The following is a 19,941-nucleotide window of genomic DNA, read 5'->3' on the forward strand; positions in this document are numbered from 1 at the left end:
TGCAAAATTTGATCATATGTATTCTGCTCAACATTTAAAGTGTTGTTTAATTAAAATAAATACAATACAGAATTAAAAAAAAAAAACAAAAAAAAAACTGCCTTCCATGCTTTATTCATTTGTTGCACCAGTTCACCAAAAAGAACAGTAGTTCCAAAGCACAAGAATCTAATGCAGCTGACAGCTTAACTATATCTTTAACATGGCTGTCTGAGCCAATACTGGCAAGCAAAAAAAATAGTAAACAGACCACTGAGCGACTATTCTCTCGGACCTGGTGTCAATGACTTACATGCAGCTGATCAAGGTCAGGGGGTGGTGGAGGGAAGTCTGGCTCCTGTGGTTGGAAGGCCTCTCGGACTTTGGCTACCGCTCCCAGAATCCTGTATCCAGAGTCCAGGAAACTCTTCTGGAGACCTGCACAGAGCAGACAAGAAACCACTTCAAATCACAGTGGAGCTCAGAGCATGATTGAGGCCGTCCTGGGCAAGATTCTTTCACCATGATGTTAGAGGAGGAACTCTGCACTCTTGTTCTTAAATCGGTAAACTGCATCTCTCTTAACATTCATGTGAAAACCAAGTTCTTTTATAACCTCAATAATAAGACATCTACTGGGTGTTTTGATATGCTGATTCAAATCCCGATTAGGGCTTAAGAAAAGCAAACAATTATTTAAAACGGCTTTAGGAAATACTATTTATATGTCAATTAATTTTCAGAAATCCTATTAAAATCATAACTATGCAGTAGTAACATAACACTTTCAATGGCAGGTTAATCAAGGCTAAAATATGGTTGTAAATGAATACAAAAAATCAGTAGAGAGAGTTATTATGGAAATGAGTCCCAGATTCCAATACCGCGAAGAATCTGGGCACCTCAACTAAACACCAGAGGGTATGAATTCTCATGCAATCTCTGGTAAAACGTACAGTACTTGGAAGCACAATACCTGGATCCTGGATGTTCCCAGCTACAGCCTTGGCATCCATTACCATGGGGGAGATGGTTTTGCTCAGATCATCTGAGGCGGCCTTTACAATTTCACGGAACTTGGGATCTTCAGAGTTTTCCACCTCCCGCTTAGCTACCAGCAGGATCCTATTGGCCCGGCGCGCAATGCTAGTGGCGCCAGCGACAAGCATCTGGGGCTGGACATTGGCCATAGCCACCCGGCACTTATCAATGTCCTTTTTAATTGCTTCTTCGGACGCGTCCAATAGGGACTTTGTGTCAATGGCTTCATCTACCAAACCTATGCAGAACAAGATGAAAAAGGGATATTATCAGTCTTGGTGTGCACAATTAAGTATATTAATTTCTATACAGTTGCCAATCACAACCCCATATTTCTCAGGGCTTTGTGCAATTTGCACTAATGCAATACATTTGTAACTTCCTGTATCCACCAGTGAATTATAGACCTTAGTAAGATTCTAATGTTTTTTAGGAGTGAATACTGCAACGGCCACTGTAATGCTTTATACTGTATTACAATCTGTTTAAGTATTGCTGATTATGGAATATTGTAAAAAAGGAAAAAAAAATTCTGCTGTGGGGCTTTTTTGGACAAGTACCCGTCATTTTTTCAACATTGTCAATCCACTGATTCTTCATGGTCTCAAAATGTTCATGGGCAGCCTGGTTACCAGGATTCCTCAGTAAGATACGAGCAGCTGACACCACCTTCGAATCACAGAAATGAAATAGTTATAATCCAGTCCAATAAATATTAAACACTGCATCGGAGTAGAGAATGGACTAAATGTGTTGCAGATATATGGGTAAAAGTAAATCAAAGCATGGTGGCTGTGACATAAATCCACTGTCAACGTTCAGAACCACAGACTTCTTGGTTTGAATGGCAGAAAATTGATTTCAAGAAAAGGCATTTTATTTCATCAGCTTGAGTCTCCAGCACACACACAGCCAGCCACAGGTCTGCACAATGCACAAGTTCCTCACTCTCTCTCCAGGTCCCTCCTCTGGCAGTGTGACCTCACATACCTGCGGTGTTAACTCTCTGGATGATTTCACAGCAGCCTGGATCCCCTCCACAGTGCTCTTATTAGCTGTTCCAACAGCTGCTGCCTTCTCTGCTGTTCCTCCGAGTTTGGCAGCATGATGTTCGAAGTAGGCCGCCCGCTCATCAAACACCTGAAGTAAAAACAAAACAACAAGAAAAAAAAAACCTTAGGCTTTAGAAGTTTACATTAAACATTTTAAAAAGGTGAAGCAAAATTCTGCTTTCTGAATGATAATGCAAACATATTTTTTGTAAAATGGAATTTGAAATGTCATGGTATTTTTGTTTAGTATTTTTTGTATAGTTAATATTTTACTGTATGCTACATCTACTGACCTCTTCCCTGTTTGGCGCTCCAGGGGGCGCCGTGGCAGCCACAGCCAGCAGTTTAATTGGGGTGGTGGTGTCACTGAAGATATCCGAAACCTCCTGGGTCATTGCTTCCTGCATCTTTGATTTCATGTCCTTTAAAAGATAATAATGGAGATAAATTACACTGAAAAAGAGATTTGGGGGTCACATTTATCATTGTGGAAACTTAAAAGTTAATCCAGCACTTCTCAGTGGAAAATAATTATGATAAATAAAACAGAAATTGATATTTCAATTATATATTAACCTACACCACTTATAACCCATCTATTATCATCATGTTTAAAAGTAATGCCTCTGTTGCACTGCAGATCTTTTTGAAAACATCCGACATAGATTATCAAAAGTAATTGATGTTTTTAGCAGGTTACTGATGATGTAAAATGCTGAGAAGTTTTGAAGCATCACATCATTCCAGCCAGTAGGGGGAGCACTTGTTCCTAAATGAAAAAACAAAGTGATTCAACAGTTTCTTACTTTTAGGGATTCCTGGAGCTGAGCTGCAACAGCCCGTGCCTGTGGACTCTCTCCCTCCCCACGCGCTGCCAGCTCAGCCAGGTGTGCACTTAACTGCTCCACTCGATCACACTTGCCAAGGAGCTCCTGCCGGTAAGGGCCCAGCATAGCGTTGGCAAGGCGACGGCCCTCGGCCACCAGCCCCCGCATTGCAGCCTGGCCTGAAACAGCACAAACAGACCTATGTTTCAGTTGCAGGGGGGAGAGGCTCTTTTTAGAAATCCAGATTTTTAGTAGTGTCTCCCAGGACAAAGGTTTCATAATACTGCAATTTCAGTAGAATTCATGAATGTCATACCATAACCTACTACACTGACTTGAGTGTTTATTTATACCAAATTAATCAAATCCACCAGATGAAGTGTACAAGGGCACACGGACCAGGCATAAATCAATTAAGGCACCAAATGAACTGTTTAAATTACAGCTATGGCAGGGCCATATTTTCATTTTCTCAGTTGTTTTGAAGCACAAACAGGGGACTACTGTACTTAACTTCATATTCTCCCAGATACACACCATGGCAGATCTGCCTCAGGTTACATTCCTCTTTCATCAAGGAGTGATGAGCCTTCCTAACATTAGATCGTCTCCCGCCTTGTGGGTGTTTAAAAATAACCTCATGGGCTACAAATGCTCTGCAATTTCCTATGTAACATATTAAATGATAAAAACATCGGTGCTTCTGCTATTCCCACGAACCATGTGCCAATGAGATATGAACACATGTTACTGATCTATTTGTCCTCTACAACAACATCACAATTTGAAATTACATTTTAGCTTTCCAAGACTGTTGATACTGACAACCAAGATAAACTAAGACATTTCAACTTGTTTTACACACACACACAAAAAAAAAGGTAAATAATAATAATAGTAATAATAATAATAATAATAATAATAATAATAATAATAATAATAATAATAATAATAATAAAGCTCCAACAGTTTCACAATGGCTTGATGGCAGGTGATCCACACTCACCCACACCACGGTCATCAATGGTAGGATTGTCTATCCAGCGCTGGGCCTGCTCAATCTTGCCTTCCAGGTTAACGGCTGCCTTCACAGGCCTGCTGTTGGCCACGGCTCGGTTTGTCTTGGACTGCAGGTTCTGCAGGGTGGTGGCAATCTGCTTGGCTAAGGCCCTGGCCTCGGGAGTGTCACCTTTTCCCCTGAAGAAAGCAAGTAATTAATTAATACAAATCTGGACAGAGCCCTACAACCTACAACACAGGTCTTAAGCTGTAGCTAGTAAGCAATGCTTCAGAAAAAAGGTGGATTTCATTAATATGGTGTATAATCTTTTGTGCACAGCTTTAACACTGTATATGTGGTCACTTTTCAAAACTAAGTCTAAGCGTGACTGAAACCACATATAGCTGGACATAACTGGAATTACTTTAAAATAAAACTGAAATTTGAATTGGTGGTTGACTGGTTTACGTACTGCCTTCTCAAGTCAGAGAGCTTGGCTGTTAAAGCAGCGATCTCCCCAAGGGAACGCAGGATGTCTTCCCTCTCCTTGGGGTCCTCACACAGGTCTGCAATCTTCTTCGCTTCAGACATGATTCCACGGACGTGCTCCTCTCCCTCTGGGCCCCCATAGGGGTCTGCAAGCCAGTTCTGTTCAAACAGGCAGAGGTCAGCAACACTAGGACTATCTTGAATTTCATTTATATTGTTTACTGCAATTAAAACCATGTACTGGCATTCCATCAGTGTCTAATTTAAAGTAAATAATTAAAACATAATGTATATCAAAAAATAGCCAAGACATAGCGAAAATAACCCCATGTTTCAACACACAATGACACACTCCAATAAAAGCTTACTGAAGCTTAACACAGGTTTTCTGTGTGTTAGGGGGTCTTCCTAAGAATAGCAGCACACTGTAGAAAAGTAAAACAACAGGGTACAAAGCAGCTCTGTATGTTTTGACTGATCCCACTCCTTTGTGGTCTTCTGGATATACCTAGCTACTGTAACATGGGAGATAACAAACATTAAAAGCAGTAGTTTCTACTGTACCTGTGCAGCATCAATGTTCTTGGCAAGGGCCTGTTTGGAATTGGTCATGGCCTCCAGTTTTCGGGTAGCATTTTCTACCTTTGATGACAGCAAATCCAGGCCCTGAGAGACCTGCTGAGCCTTCTGCATGGCCACAGGGGTGGCCCCCTGACCTCTGTTTAACAAAGGAAGATATATAATTTATTACTGAAGGCAAACTAATAGAACAAGAGGTGTATGTTATAATAAGCATGTGTGTGATCCTATACTATTCTAAAGCCAAGCCCAACATTTTTTTTTCTGCTTGCATAAACATTTATACACAATCTCCTTCTAAGCATAAGTACACACCCTCACACATTATAAAGTGCATCACAAAAATACTGTATAAGTTATACATAGCAAAGACCTCTGAACCTTTCACAACCAAGAAGTTAAAAGAACACATTTCTGTTCCTCTATTTACTGTAGCTGTGCTGTACCTGGCACGCAGTTCAGACACTTGGTCAGTCATCTGGCCCAGAGTTTTAGCAGTTCCCAGGATGTCTCTCCTTTCTTTGCCAGCGCACAACTCCCCAACTTTACCAGCCTCATCTAGAATCTGCCGGATGGCTTGTTCACCAGCATCACCTGAAACACCACATTTGTACATTTTAAATGTTTTTCCCCCAGTTAAATAAATATAACCATTTCATTGTATGTTTTAAACCTAAATCACATTTTGCAAATAAGATTGAGCAGGTACTGTAGCTCCAACATTACCTGACTGAGCATTGGGGTCTCTCAGCCAGCCTTTTGCCTGATTTATCTTCGAGTCAATAAGTGCCAAAGCTCTCTTCATTGCTTCTGAGTCCTTTGATAGAAAGGAAAGTTAAGTGATCGTAAAAATGCCAAGCTTTTGTAGTTTGGGTATTAGATGGTAATTCACCTTAACAAAAAAGACCAGTTGTTTTTAACATTCATTAAAGTTCCTATTGAACGTTTGGAAGAAAAAGGCAATACAAAATGTGTTAATATTATTCACTGGAAGCATCTGTATTATGAAAAATTCTATATATCTCTCAGGAAAGCCAACTGCCAGAGTGTAATTGAGCACTACATCACAGCAGTACAGAGGACCTCACAGCTTTCACATGCAGAAGAACATCACTCAGACACACACAACTGTGTTAGTCCATTTTGCCTTCTAACATACCTTTTACAAAGATCATGCTATCATTTTAGTTGTATGTCCCAATAATACAAGATCATCCTTATGTATAAGATTCCCCTTTTAGTAAATATAGATTACCATTGACAATAAGAAATAAATGTATCATCCATACATTTGTACAATGTTTTACAATAAGAAAGCTGACTCTCAGGAACCTGAAAAAAAACAAGAGCACCAACACACTGCAACAAGCTATGGCCCCCAGTCTCTACACTGGAGCCAGTTCTGTGAAGCTAAGCAATGTTGGTCCGGATTAGTATTTGGATGGGTCAACTTTCAGGGAAAGATTCCCTGAACAAAATTCCTCCTTTATAATTGTGTATTATGAACTGGATATGATATAAGAGTATACTTGCATGTTGATAAAATATTACTAAAGGCACAGAAATAAAATTTAGATAAAACTACAAAAGACAGATTTGTTTTTTATTTTTCAAAATGGTTGTGTAACACTTTTTAGTATTATGAAGATTACTTTTAGAATGCTGTAAAAAGCATAGACTATAACCCACTCCCTCTCTACACAGCAACACCTTCAGTTTGGGAAGTAAGGGTTAAGAGTATGAATTAACATCCATCAGTCTCTGTGTGACGAAGCTGTTCAAGAGGCATGTCCTTTTTTTGGTAAAATGTTAGATCTGGTTTGGCTTCGTCATGCTTCCATCATTAAAATAATATTGATCAAATCGGTTTGTTATGTCTGTGCATTTATTTTTATGTTGTACTGATGCACTGAAGCACAAGTGAGGTTGCATGCAGGCAATAGGCAGTGAACTGCCGAAGATCACACACAAGGCACTAACTACATTGGCTCCACCAGTGCTCATATCTAATTGACTAGGTGAAGTACAATTCATACAAGTACAATATATGGTCTGATGATGCAGTCATGTATGTTTAGACTATAAACTCCTGCCATAGCAGCTGCAGTGACTTATATAGGAAATTCATCTCTGTGTAGAGGTGTGAATGTTGGCAGGCACAGTACAACTTGGGGGTTATCTCCAGTGTAGTTAGGGGGAGTGCCAAACAGTCTGACTCTCTCAACTTGTGATTTGTAGTAAAATATTGCTGAGTAAAATTGAACTACTCTTCCCCAGGTTAGTCCTTTGGCTTTAGAGATTAATACAAGTGATTAAGAAAGAAAAAACACCACCACATGACAGACAGCATAACTGTGCTACATCAGAATACAAAGAGGTGAGGCAATACTTTCTGAAGCACAGTTTCATTTGGAGGAATCAATCTCACCATCATAATCTCCGACACATTGATTTGTTTTCTGCATTTTAAAATACAGCATCGTCATTATATTCATAATGCCGCAGTGAACCTTGGGGTAAAAGTCATTACTCACCCACACAGCATAGGTAATTAATACTAACAACAGCACACACAAAAGCAACTGCATGGCACAAAATTGTCTGCACACTGCACACAGATATAGTAGACATGCTGCAGCACGAGAAGACGAAAGGGAGAAAAGGTAAGCTTACCTTCTACAAGGGAGAAAAGGATGGAAAAGAAAAGAAGGAACAAAAAATAGATGTTCAACTAGTTATAACAAACAAAAAGGTGGCAAAGAAAAAGTATATTAGGTGCATAGCTAAAAAGAAGTGACATGGGAAAAGAAACAAACATACTTCATGCTAAGCAGGAAAAGAGTAATAAAGGAAAACGGATGATTATCTATACTCCTATTGACACTAAATGACTGGACGCCTAGTTCATCTCAATTATAATTCCTCAATAAAGGAAGGTAATTTTCTGGACTGTAAACACGCTGTGCTTTTACAAGTGCACACATATAATGCTAATAGCCCTTATTACCTAACCAAATAAAAATGACAACCTGTAGCAAACCATAAGATAATGCTGCTGACTCTCTGATGCTACAAGGCAAAGACACCCTTTTGCTTATTCTTAGGAGTGGATGTTTATTCTGATGTCGCAGTCTCATTGGAGAGCAGGAAAAGAAACGGTTTGAAATACTGATGTGTTTTAAAAGATGGGCTCCTCAGTGGAAGAACCTACTTTGTTAGCCCAGGCATCTTCATCCCAGGAGGTGAGCTGCAGCACGCGGATGATCTCATTGATTTCAGTGCTCATCTTCTCCACGGTGAAGTTGCGGTTCTTCAGAGCTTCCTCAACCCCCTGGCTTTTGGAACTTTTCGTTGTCACAAAGATTTTAATAGCTGTGAAAGTCGAAGCAATAATGAAAACAGGACGGTAAACAATTTCAGAATAAAATACGACTTGGTATCCATTTAAATCTGTGCAGTCAGGTTTATCCAAAATCTTGTTGATTGTCCAATTTGTATATGTGAAATGTAATATATATATAATGTTTCAGACTTGCGTAGGGAGCTGCTCAGTCACCTGAGATTAGCACTGGCAGGAGCTCTTTCACAGTGTTCATGGAGTTCACCAGCATCACTCGGTGTTCCTGATGGGTGAGCTCCTGCTGGCGCTCGTCAATCATTTTTGCCATTTTTGTCATTCCTGGAGAGAAAAAAAAGCTCATTCTTAGGAGTGATGTATATTCATGGTTAACACTGGAATTATTGAGAAACCTGTGGCATAACAAAACACATAGCGTGATTCATTTTTCTTAATTTCATCTTTCTCCCTATTCTACATTCTTATTGTTAACCATATCAATAAAGAAAGTAAAGAATAGAAGCTAGCTCGTCGAATACGTTAAGAAGAAAACCAGCGATGTTGTACAACACATTATTTCTGATCACCAGCTAATATCTGCTGATTAAACAAACATCTCCTTGCCAGTTTAGTTAAGAAAGTGGAATAGTTTTATCTAAAATATTTAAATGTCAGTTCTAGCTATTAAAGACAGACAGCAGAAGAAACTCTCACCTGGTCCCAGATTTTTAGTGTATGTTACTAAATCTTCCATGCTCTCCACCACTTCAGCCACAGTTAGGTATTCCAGAATACCTTTGCAGACACGAATGATTTTTCGAACCTACAGAAATAAAAATCATATTACAACAGAAGAGAGCAATGTAAATATTTGTTTAAGTGTAGTGTACTTGTTTTAAGGTACCTTTCTAAAGATGTATAGCAATGATTTGGTAGAGATAACTTGGAGAAAATTGTTCAAATTCATATTTATTTACAACAGCTTGTAAATGACACTTTAAATGAATCATTGCTTAAGCATTTCTGAAAAGTAAATGTGTTAAAGTGAAAATTACATAACAGATGTACCCGGTATCATTTTAAATTTTAACATATGAATTTCTTACCATGAAAAGTGAAAATTAATCAAATTCAGGAACCAATGTTTGTATGACTTAAAATCAGGTTTTACAGATCCTAATAGCACAAATCTTGGACTAAGGTTAGTGCTAAAATGTGTAAATGACTCAAAATGTACCTATTACATTCATACAGTATTGGCAGTTTTAACAAGACTTACACTGCAGTCTAGCATTTCAACTGCAATCTACTGCCAGTATTTCCTTCTGCCGTTATCTGTTATGTATTGATGCATAGGTGACTCATTCACATGGCAATTGAACATTTTCACTAAAGACTGGCAGTTTGATTCGATTAGGTCGATACTGATTGTAAGTCAGGCAGCCAGTCAATATGAAAGTGGTGTACCAGTGAGCTCACTCCAGTGTGATCCACACCTTATAAAAACACAAATCACAAATGGCACTTTTATAATGGCTATCACTGGAGGCTTTCATCAGAATGAATAACCTTTTTACTGCCCCTTTTTGTCACTTCAGAGCAACAGGAATATTTGTGCTTGTGATAAATCTTTATTGATCAGCAATGAAATGCAACAACAGGTGTGAAGTACCCAGCACCTTTCAGAAACAGAAGAATCCCTCATGTACGTACACATGGCATGTATTATACCTCTCCAAGTTCAAAAAAATGCACAGAATAAATTCATGGCGCTCCATTACTATCCCTATGATCCAATATGAAGGTGCACTAACCTCAAATAGCAATGCATTTTCAATTAGGAGATTGAAATTAAGGTAATCCTAGTCTTGTCTTGTCTTGCTAAATAGGAGGCTGTGTGGTCCAGTGGTTAAAGAAAAGGACTTGTAACTAGAAGGTCTCTGGTTCAAATCCCACCTCAGCCACGGACTCATTGTGTGACCCTGAGCAAGTCACTTAACCTCCTTGTGCTCTGTCTTTTGGGTGAGACGTAATTGTAAGTGACTCTGCAGCTGATGCATAGTTCACACACCCTAGTCTCTGTAAGTCGCCTTGGATAAAGGCGTCTGCTAAATAAACAAATAATAATAATAATAATAATAATAATAATAATAATAATAATAATAATAATAATAAATATGGTGCATTTGAAAGCTTTTCCTAAAGGGACTTCAATAACAAAAGTTATATACAGAATATCAACCCTTTCATTGTAAGAACAGATATGCATTGTACTGCTTAGTTTCATGAAACATCCACAAGAGTTGATATATTCACATGTGTACAGGCAACCATTTGCTTCCAGAAATTGAACTCTATTGAAATCTAGCTTCACATGTATTTAATTCTACAGGCGAATCAGCGCTCACCCACTTTTTCCTTTTCAATGTTCATTCACCACAGAGACTAAACTATGTTTGGGTTATATTTGCCACTCACACTGACTCAGTACCTTCCTGTTTCCATATAGGTTTTATCTGTCGCTCTGTGGCCTACAGTATAACGTTCGACTCACTTTTACATGCAAACACAACTCGTTTACTTAACTTTTCTCAAACCAATCTCTCTAGAAAAAATGTAATAATTTTGACTGGATGGAAAATACACCACGTTTCATTTTATAGAAAATCGTCTGTACCTCAGCCTCATCGAAAGTCAAAAGCAAGTCTGAAGTCCCTGAGAGAATTCCCCTGGATCCATCAATAAGGTAATCACGAGCGGGTACAGAGTAGGGATCTGCTTTCAGCATGTGGGCAGCCTGGACCAGCTTAGTACAGGCATTCTCAACCCTGTAAATAGAAAGCGTCTTGAACTCCAGTATTGCAACAGAACAATTTAATACATCTGGCTCTAACAGTACACATAAAACAGCACGACATTTTGACTGTGTAGCTTTTTTCATGAAGAGCCAATAAAATAATGTAGTCCATACTGAAATGGGGGTAAGCAGTCCAAACACCCATGCTCACAGTCTCATTCAATCTCTACATATTTGAAAAAGTACACACCCAAACAGTTAATGTCTGTTTATTTAATGGTAGTTCACCAAGCAGCTAAATAATTGATTATTTAAGCTGTGTAAATCTTATTTTAACAAATGCATGGTTTTAAAACATCACAGATGCAAATGCAATGTAAAGGCAATGCACACTTGGTAAGACAAAGTGCTAGGTTTGACTGTATTCCTTGAATTACTACTCACTTTATTCTCTTTACAAGTCATTAATGTGACAAGTCAGCCCAGGTTGTTTGAACAACAGTTGTTGCTACCCTATGTACTGGCCAGTGGCAACACTGCTGGTGCAGATTTGTAGGTTCAAGTAGATGACAAAATGTGCTAGCTATGAAACCACTCCATTTGTATCACCATTCTAAGCCAGCATGCAATGTTTAGTTGTACAGAGGAATTAATGTTGCTTTTAGGGCTGAGGCAGCCTTATTTTAGGATTAGTACCCCTCTAGTCTATGACTGTGGAGTCCCACAAACATTATTTTTAGAGACGGAGTCAGTCTCTACAGGGCAGGAGTACAAACTGATGGCACAGCAACAGTGTTAGATGATGCTGCCAAATGTGTCAGCTTTAAAGATACAGCACAAACTCAGTATAGTCAATATGTATCTCCTAAACGCTGCTTTTTTTTATGATCTACAGGCCAGCAGTTATGCTTCAGTGTCAGTCAAACATCCTGTAAACAAAATTCCATTCTCCTATGAGAACAGTCAGCATAAAGCCAGTAAGAGTACAAGTCGGTGTTGATTAGAAAGAATCAGGGAAAAACCCACCATCAGTCTACAAGATTTTCCCCTATTGGGTGGGGGGTGGGGAGTTTTATATATTGAAATTCAAAAAACACCTGACTGTTCATATTTAATAACAGCAAATGCCTATCTGAAGTTGGTTAGGAAAATTTGATAATGGATAAATAAAGCCCATTGTGATGTTAAGCAGTTAAACGATATCCAATTGTACCTAGATACACCTAATAATCTGGCACACACAAGTATGAAAGCTTCATAAGAATTAAAACTAATGAAACTAATTTCACTGGCTTTATTATTGTAAAAATAAAAAGGGATTTTATTTTAACACAAAGTTGCAGTAACCTAAAAGTGCTATCAGTTTATATTGACTCAGCCCCACTTATGCAAATAGTTTTTAGCACAATTTCATAGAGTCCCGCAGCAAGTTCAAACACCTTCTGGAGGAAAACATAATGTATACACAGTGAACAAAGAACAACTCAGTATTACAGTTCAACGACCTATATACTCAGACAGGGAATCATATAAAAAACGGTGATTTCATAAACTAAAGCCATCTGGCAGGAAATACTATGCTAACAAAGCCATAATCTGAATTATCAGGCACTTTTTATTATTACATCCGAGGCTCTAGGGGGAACACATTAGCATTAGTTATTAATAACCCAGTTTATGTGCTGCTAGAAAACACAGTACTTAAAGCTACAGCTGTTTGCAATCATCTAAAAGCAACACACTAACTTACCAAAGTGGTGCTGAATGAATGGTGTACATGACAGAGATAGAGAATCCACCAAGCACTGGGTTGGAACAAGTAAATCAATTTAGCAAAAGCTTAAAATACTTTTCAATGTTAAATCTGTGTCACAGATGAAGCAGCGGAGCATCAAGTTTGATGGTGAGAAGAGCCTGTACTTGGTTAATTTGGGGATCACAATGCCTTTTACATGTAGAAACTTTCACCAAAACAGGCTAAAGGCAACTTTACAACTAAGGAAGAACTAATGAATGCAAATGGCAATATAAAAATCAGTTAGTGCACAGCTATCAACAGTTGCAACACACAGATGACTCCTACTAAATTCTAACACTGCAACAGCTGACTAACAAGCTGCCAAGATAAGCTACTGTACTGGAGGAGGCAATTATGTCTTCAGAAATAGACAGAAATATCTTAAGGAGTCAATGAGTAACCTGGGTCGAATTCAAATGAAACCCTTTCTGGGATCTGTTCTCCAAACCAGATACATTTGTTTTAGGTTTCAAGAAAGATCTTGTGTGACGTATATATTAAAACATCACTCCGATTACAGAAACCTTTTCAAAGCTAAACTATAAATTGCTTATCAAGCTTGAAAGTGTGTTGAAGGATGGTTCAGTACTTACTTAATAAAAGCTGGTGGCATGTCTCTTTTCATGAGCTGGTCCTCTGTTGTTTGAACAGTCTCTTTCCCAACCTGAATAAAAGAAGAAAGTATACAATAAATAAAACTGCAAACAAATTACAAGGAAATGCATATATGGAATACATGGATGTGATTACTTTTCCAGTAGAATAAAAAAGTATAGCAAAAGGTTAGACAGTCTAATACCATGGAAAGGCCACTCTAGCGAATTTGATACTCTTTACTATACAGTTGACTATATTCAAAAGTCAACAGACTTCCATCTTTATACAGTATCTCGGTCAGTGAAAGGAGTTCAATTCAAGTCACAGTACAATAAAGCTCTGTGCTTACAATTGCAGGTTCTGGGAGCGTGCCAAAAAACATCAGAGAGGCAATGCACTGGCATTTTAACGTCTTGTTTGTCACTGTCAAGTGGAACTATGATTTACTTGCATTTCTTAGCCTCCTCAGTTAAGGTCACTGTTGAAAATATGTAATGTGTATAACTACATATTACAATAACCATGTCCATCTTTCACACTGGTGAACCCAATACCTGCCTGGAGTTTTTACAAATCTCCACACTTCTGTCCATGAAGAAAACTTTTGCTTCCCTAAAAGTGTTCAAATCAACCTGTTCTCAGAGAATGAAATCACTCTGCGTTTCTGCTAGTAATCTACTAAATACACTGCGTTTTTATTTTTTTTAGCTTAGCAAACAGCAAACCCCTCCTATTTAGTACTACTTATATTTTGAATAATGGCCAAATACATCTTAAATGTGATACCCATAGAACTGTCAGCAAGATAAATAATGTAAACGTATGAGCAATGTTCTTTAAAAAAGAATATGCTATACTGTCTATTTATTCACCATGGTGAGACAGTGGTTTGCAGTGAGAGACTATCTCTCAAAACCACATGGCCTTCAATAATACATCATCCAAAGACACATTCTAAGACTTCTGAGCAATCATGTTAAATGACAACACTGTGAATGTATTGTCACTCAAAACCACCTACTGTCACATATTCATCCAGTTAATTCGTTTTACATTTTTCAAAGGGGGGGTGGGGGCAGCCAGTTATTATTATTATTATTATTTGTTTATTTAGCAGACGCCTTTATCCAAGGCGACTTACAGAGACTAGGGTGTGTGAACTATGAATCAGCTGCAGAGTCACTTGCAATTACATCTCACCCGAAAGACGGAGCACAAGGAGGTTAAGTGACTTGCTCAGGGTCACACAATGAGTCAGTGGCTGAGGTGGGATTTGAACCGGGGACCTCCTGGTTACAAGCCCATTTCTTTAACCACTGGACCACACAGCCTCCTATGTATTGTATTCATTATGCTGGAACCAATAATTAAGATTGTTTACCAAATAGCACATTTTTTAAATTAAATTAAATTAAATTAAATTAAATTAAATGCAATGACTGTGTTACTTCCTTTAAACACAAATTGGCGCACACAGAGCTGAACCTGCCGCAGCAGAATTCACACTAGCAATATCCGTCGCCAACTCTCCTCATCCCTCATCCCCAGCATGACAAGTGACCCAGTGCACAGGTCGGCATGTAACCGAGTCCAGGGAAAGGTTGACAACTTGTCTGTTACAAGCAGCTGCATTCCAGAGTTAAAATTAGCGGGAGCACCTGCCGCTGGTGAACACCCTCGAAGGAGGAAGTGAGGCTTAGCCACTGTGGGTTTTCACAGTCAGGCTGACAGCCATCAATAGAGGTGGCCTTTCCAAGAGCCACACACTGAGGGAGTTCTGTATTTCATACGAGCTCCTGTGTGACGAGCAATGCAAAGTGGTAGCACCCTGGTTTATACAGATCTGCTAGACCTGCTGCTATAAAGACAAAGCCAGCCAAAGCCCCATCCACCTGACCAGAAAGCTCAATTGCTTGATATTATAGTGCAATAACTGGTGAGCAAGCTTCTTCAATGGGTTCCTCCAGTTGATATTTCCCCTAATAACCGGCTCAACACCAGCAACAGAGAGCGACCCCAGCGTGAGCTGTCAAACTGAAAGGAATTCCACAACAAGCAACACAGAAATGTAGAACCCTGGCAGGGGAAAAATGCTCACCAGAGATCTCCTGGTTAAATAAATAAATAAATAAAGAGTCAACGAGTATGGTGAGGCACTGTCTAATAATAGACCTGTCCCTATCTTTAACACTTCAGTGCCTCAATATCACAAACCCTCCTGGCTGGCTTAGCACAGAACATTTTGAAACTAATCTGAACAATTATTTATAGAGGGAGGCGCCATTATTAACCACATACAGACAGCAGTCATTTTTTACCGAATAAGCTTGCAAACCAAGGCCAGCAGTTTTATTAAACACCTTTCTTGTACTCCCTGCACTTCAGCGCTTGGCTAAGCTGGAGATAAAAGTAGTATTTTTCACAATAGACCCCAGAAATAAATGTGTTTTCTTTCAGCCCCTTTAGAAGGATGGCAAGAGGCCTTTGTAACTGTTAACAGAACACAAGGATTGTAATAATGGAAATTCTGAACAGAATGACAAGTACTGTAAGTAATTACTTTTCTAAACAAGAGTTGGCAGATTAGTGTACTGAGCCAGAACAGTCATTATTTCCAAGTAACAGCAGACTCCCAAAATACAACATATTACACAGCTGCTGTGTACCAAGAACTATAATCCAAGGCAGCAGTGGATACATCTTTTAGTTTTCTGTCCCCTATGTGGAAAAGTTTACACTGCCTTCCCAAATGCCAAACAGATTAAAGAATGACCGGCCCATTCTGAACACTGTTCATATGCCTGTGTAACAGGCGTTGTTTTCTTTAGATTTTTTTCACTATGGGTTTCTGCCATTACATGAAACACTAATTAAAAAAAAAAAAAAGTAGGATCAAATATATGTTGGCTCTACCAATGTAAAGCATTAGATACCAATATTGCAAACTGTACCTGGTTAGAGTGAACTTTCCTAAAGGTGGGTTTGATCACTGCTTCTTTCAAACCACAAAACCATATTTTTTACTACACCCTATCAGTCCGGAAGAATGTCTGCCTGTCTGCCTGCAACACAACATAATTTACAGCTGCATAAATGTAATGACATAAGTGGCTATTTCAAGTTTATTACTCACCAATGTAAATAAAAATATACTGTATCCACGTTTTTATACACCACTGTATTGCACAAAAAAGTAATAAAAAAATTTAGAACAAAGCAAAATAAAATGTAAATGACAACACACATTTTATTTGAAGTCAGAGAATTTTAAAAAGACAGAAATGTTCTTCATTAAAAAACAGCAGGGAGTCCCACAAGTTCCTGCTCCTCTTCTTCATGGTTTTCATTTTCACAATACTTTTTTTCAATGATAATAAACACATTAATTGACATGTGCTGTGGATTATCTGTGACCATATGTTATGGCAAGTTAACAAGTCTGACATCTAGATTTACCATTTCGCTTGGTGCCGTCTCTACATACAAAATAGTTTTAAAAATACATGTGTGTTGAACAGTCCAATTCTGCAGCAAACCCAAGCTCTTTTCTTCCACCAGTGAACAGAAGCAATTATACCAAAAATGATTGAGTTTCTCATTCACAGTGCCTGATGCTTGGCTGAAAGACGGTGCTTTCACAAGTCTTTATAATGGCATTTCTAAAAGGTTATATTACACAGGCCAAATGTAAAAGACTCCAAGTTCCTCCCTTTTAAGGCAGCTCTTAGAATTAATTCGAGTCCATAAAAGGTTCGCGCACAGGCAGGATGATCAATTAATACAGTACTTGGTGGTAGCAGGTGCAGAAGAAACGATTCATACAAAAGGCTTCTCAAATTGGAAAAAGACAACTGAAAAATGTAGCGATCACTAAAAAAGCAGTCCACATGTTACAGTAGCTGTGAATTTGTTTTGCAAACCCCCCACCCAACCCAAACCCCATATATTTATTTAATTTAAAATTTAGTAGTCGCCAATTGACTTTTACCCCAGAATCATGTGCTCTTTGATCGTTGGCCCTGAATTCAACAGTTTTCCCGCATTTCCAATTTTAAGCATGGTGTGTGCAAGCTTGCCCATTTAGTGACAACACAACCAGTGCAGAAGGTGAACAATGGACCACTTCCAGCAACCGTGAGCTTTATTTTAATAACATCAATCAATCAATCAATCAATCTTTATTTTATATAGAAACTTTCATAGTGGACCACCATCACAAAGTGCTTTACAAGATAGTGAGGAACAATGCATAACACATTAAATACAGGGAAATACAGGGCATAGTACATTAAACAGTAAAAAAATATGCAACTACATTAAATACAGGCATGTTACATTAAATACAGGGCTAGGATGTGAATTCTAGACATTGTGAATCATACGTCATATGGGAATCATACGAATAAGACGGAGTGAAAAAACGGAAATAGCAAATTTAGACAACAGCTAACAACAGATCAGGCTTAAAGAGCATTGAAAGCAAGAGAGAACAAGTGGGTCTTGAGAGTTGAATTGAAGCGAGCGATTGTGGGAGCTGCATGCACTAAAGCTGGGCGAGTGTTCCAGAGAGTCGGGGCCATGAAGCTAAAAGAGTGCTCTCCGAGTGTGGTGCACTTTTGCTTGGGTATAACAAGCAAGTCAGAGTCAGAGGACCTCAGCTTGCGTGCAGGGACATAGCAGATCCTCATGTGCCTTGTTTCATATAGAGCAAAAAGGTATTAGGAGTGTGAAAGAAATATAGAATAAATTTTTCAGAATTTTTACAATTCTGCTTTTGAAAATACCAACGGTAAGTAAAATATTTCACAACCAGGTATTGTTTTAATTTAAAATATAGGTGGGCAATATATGTGGGCAGAATTTCAACTCATTTGAGTCTGCTGATTATATGGAAGTGGTGTAGGTAAACTGAAGGAGATGGAAGAATTTTAAACACTCCAAGATATGAATCTGAATTTTCATCAGATTCTATCACAAATAAAACTGCAAATCCAACAGTGAAAGTGACAGAATGGAACAAATGGTGCACAATAGTTTCCTAGTGTATCTCAATTTCACTGACTCACTTGAAGCTTTGCCCCTTTATCACTGTAATTTTCACTTTATAGACTGACTGGAGACTCTAAATGTTCAACACTGTTGTACACAAGTCAAGTGTCCTTGCCTTTCTCAATCTGCTTAAATACACACTGATGATTCAATGATCGATTCAAAAAGCATTGTGAGTAAACAAAGCAATCACAGCAGAGTACTGCAGGCACTGGCCTGTGTGGATTCTCAAGGAAAGCAGAAGTACCGTATTAGTCTGAAACCAATTTTTAAAACAGTGTAACAGACACCAAGAAATTATATTTTGCCAATGTGATAGTAAGTCATAACTATAGTATTCTACTATTTAATCACAGTGCTGCATTAGAACATATCCTAAAATAAATACTTATAGATTTTTGGCTAATTCAATAAAATAATAATAACAATAACAATAATAATAATAAAAATAATAATAAATAAGAGGGGCTTGGCACAGCTTGACTAAGGCCTGGCTGGAGGCTTAGAATTATATAGACAAAATGAAAGTGAGTTGATTTTATCAGAGCAGCAGCTGTTCCTCGTTACTAAAACACTGTGGGTTGCCCCAGGAAATGATCAGACAAATATATTCTTTGAACGCTCCGTGTGCAAACACAGATAATGTCTTAAAACTGGTAAGGAGGTAATAAATAAATAAATAAATAAATAAATAAATAAATAAATAATAAAACGTCAGTCACAGGAGACAATTTGTACTGATCACAGACCCACATTTGCTGCCTTCACTGTAGATTTATGGCATTTCTCCAAAGATGAAACAGAGAATACTTAAAAGGGGAATGATACAAGGAACTCTTATAGAAGGGAGATCCATTTCACACAGCACAGGGCTGAGGCTTCCCACCCAGACGTCGTCAAACTTGGCTCTGGAGACAGACAGACAGATTGATTGATGCTGCCCGGTTAGTTTATGGTTCAAACGCCATAAAAAGCAAGTAACAGAGTGAAGCAAGGCAAAAAGGCAACTGTATGATACCCAACAGTAACAAGATTAAAAAATGACCGGTTACCTATTCCAAAGTATGGATGTCACACTCGTGCAGGATCCGTTTCCAAACCAAGGCTGTTTATGATGTCACACTCGTGCAGGACCTGAGTTTCTAAACCAAGGCTGTTTATGATGTCACACTCATGCAGGACCCGTTTCCAAACCAAGGCTGTTTATGATGTCACACTCATGCAGGACCCGTTTCCAAACCAAGGCTGTTTATGATGTCACACTCGTGCAGGACCTGAGTTTCTAAACCAAGGCTGTTTTTCCTTTCAGCTGCCGTCATGGCGATATACTATAGACTAGCTTAAGTGAAGCCAAGGAATAGAACTCAACCTGGCTCCCTGATGACAGTAAAAACAT

At 38.5% G+C, this 19,941-nt stretch overlaps 1 protein-coding gene across 4 annotated transcripts in view; it reads right to left on the reverse strand.

Moving 5' to 3' along the window:
- LOC117418596 (vinculin) overlaps window positions 1-19,941 on the reverse strand; it is a 35,928-nt gene that overhangs the window by 8,647 nt on the left and 7,340 nt on the right. For 2 of the 4 annotated variants that reach the window (XM_058985076.1, XM_058985078.1), the window contains exons 2-17: window positions 13,493-13,563; window positions 10,982-11,132; window positions 9,019-9,127; window positions 8,524-8,646; window positions 8,179-8,339; window positions 5,694-5,784; window positions 5,414-5,561; window positions 4,953-5,106; window positions 4,372-4,547; window positions 3,906-4,096; window positions 2,879-3,078; window positions 2,366-2,494; window positions 2,011-2,160; window positions 1,581-1,689; window positions 956-1,258; window positions 293-417 (exon numbers count right to left, since the gene is read on the reverse strand). In XM_058985076.1, coding sequence (XP_058841059.1) covers window positions 293-417; window positions 956-1,258; window positions 1,581-1,689; window positions 2,011-2,160; window positions 2,366-2,494; window positions 2,879-3,078; window positions 3,906-4,096; window positions 4,372-4,547; window positions 4,953-5,106; window positions 5,414-5,561; window positions 5,694-5,784; window positions 8,179-8,339; window positions 8,524-8,646; window positions 9,019-9,127; window positions 10,982-11,132; window positions 13,493-13,563 — 2,391 coding nt within the window. Of the gene's footprint in view, window positions 1-292; window positions 418-955; window positions 1,259-1,580; window positions 1,690-2,010; window positions 2,161-2,365; window positions 2,495-2,878; window positions 3,079-3,905; window positions 4,097-4,371; window positions 4,548-4,952; window positions 5,107-5,413; window positions 5,562-5,693; window positions 5,788-8,178; window positions 8,340-8,523; window positions 8,647-9,018; window positions 9,128-10,981; window positions 11,133-13,492; window positions 13,564-19,941 lie in introns of all 4 variants that reach the window. The other 2 variants (XM_058985075.1, XM_058985077.1) reach the window with 1 other exon arrangement.

The sequence above is a fragment of the Acipenser ruthenus genome, chromosome 13 (genome assembly GCF_902713425.1).
Source record: "Acipenser ruthenus chromosome 13, fAciRut3.2 maternal haplotype, whole genome shotgun sequence".
In the NCBI taxonomy this organism is placed as follows: Eukaryota; Metazoa; Chordata; class Actinopteri; order Acipenseriformes; family Acipenseridae; genus Acipenser; species Acipenser ruthenus.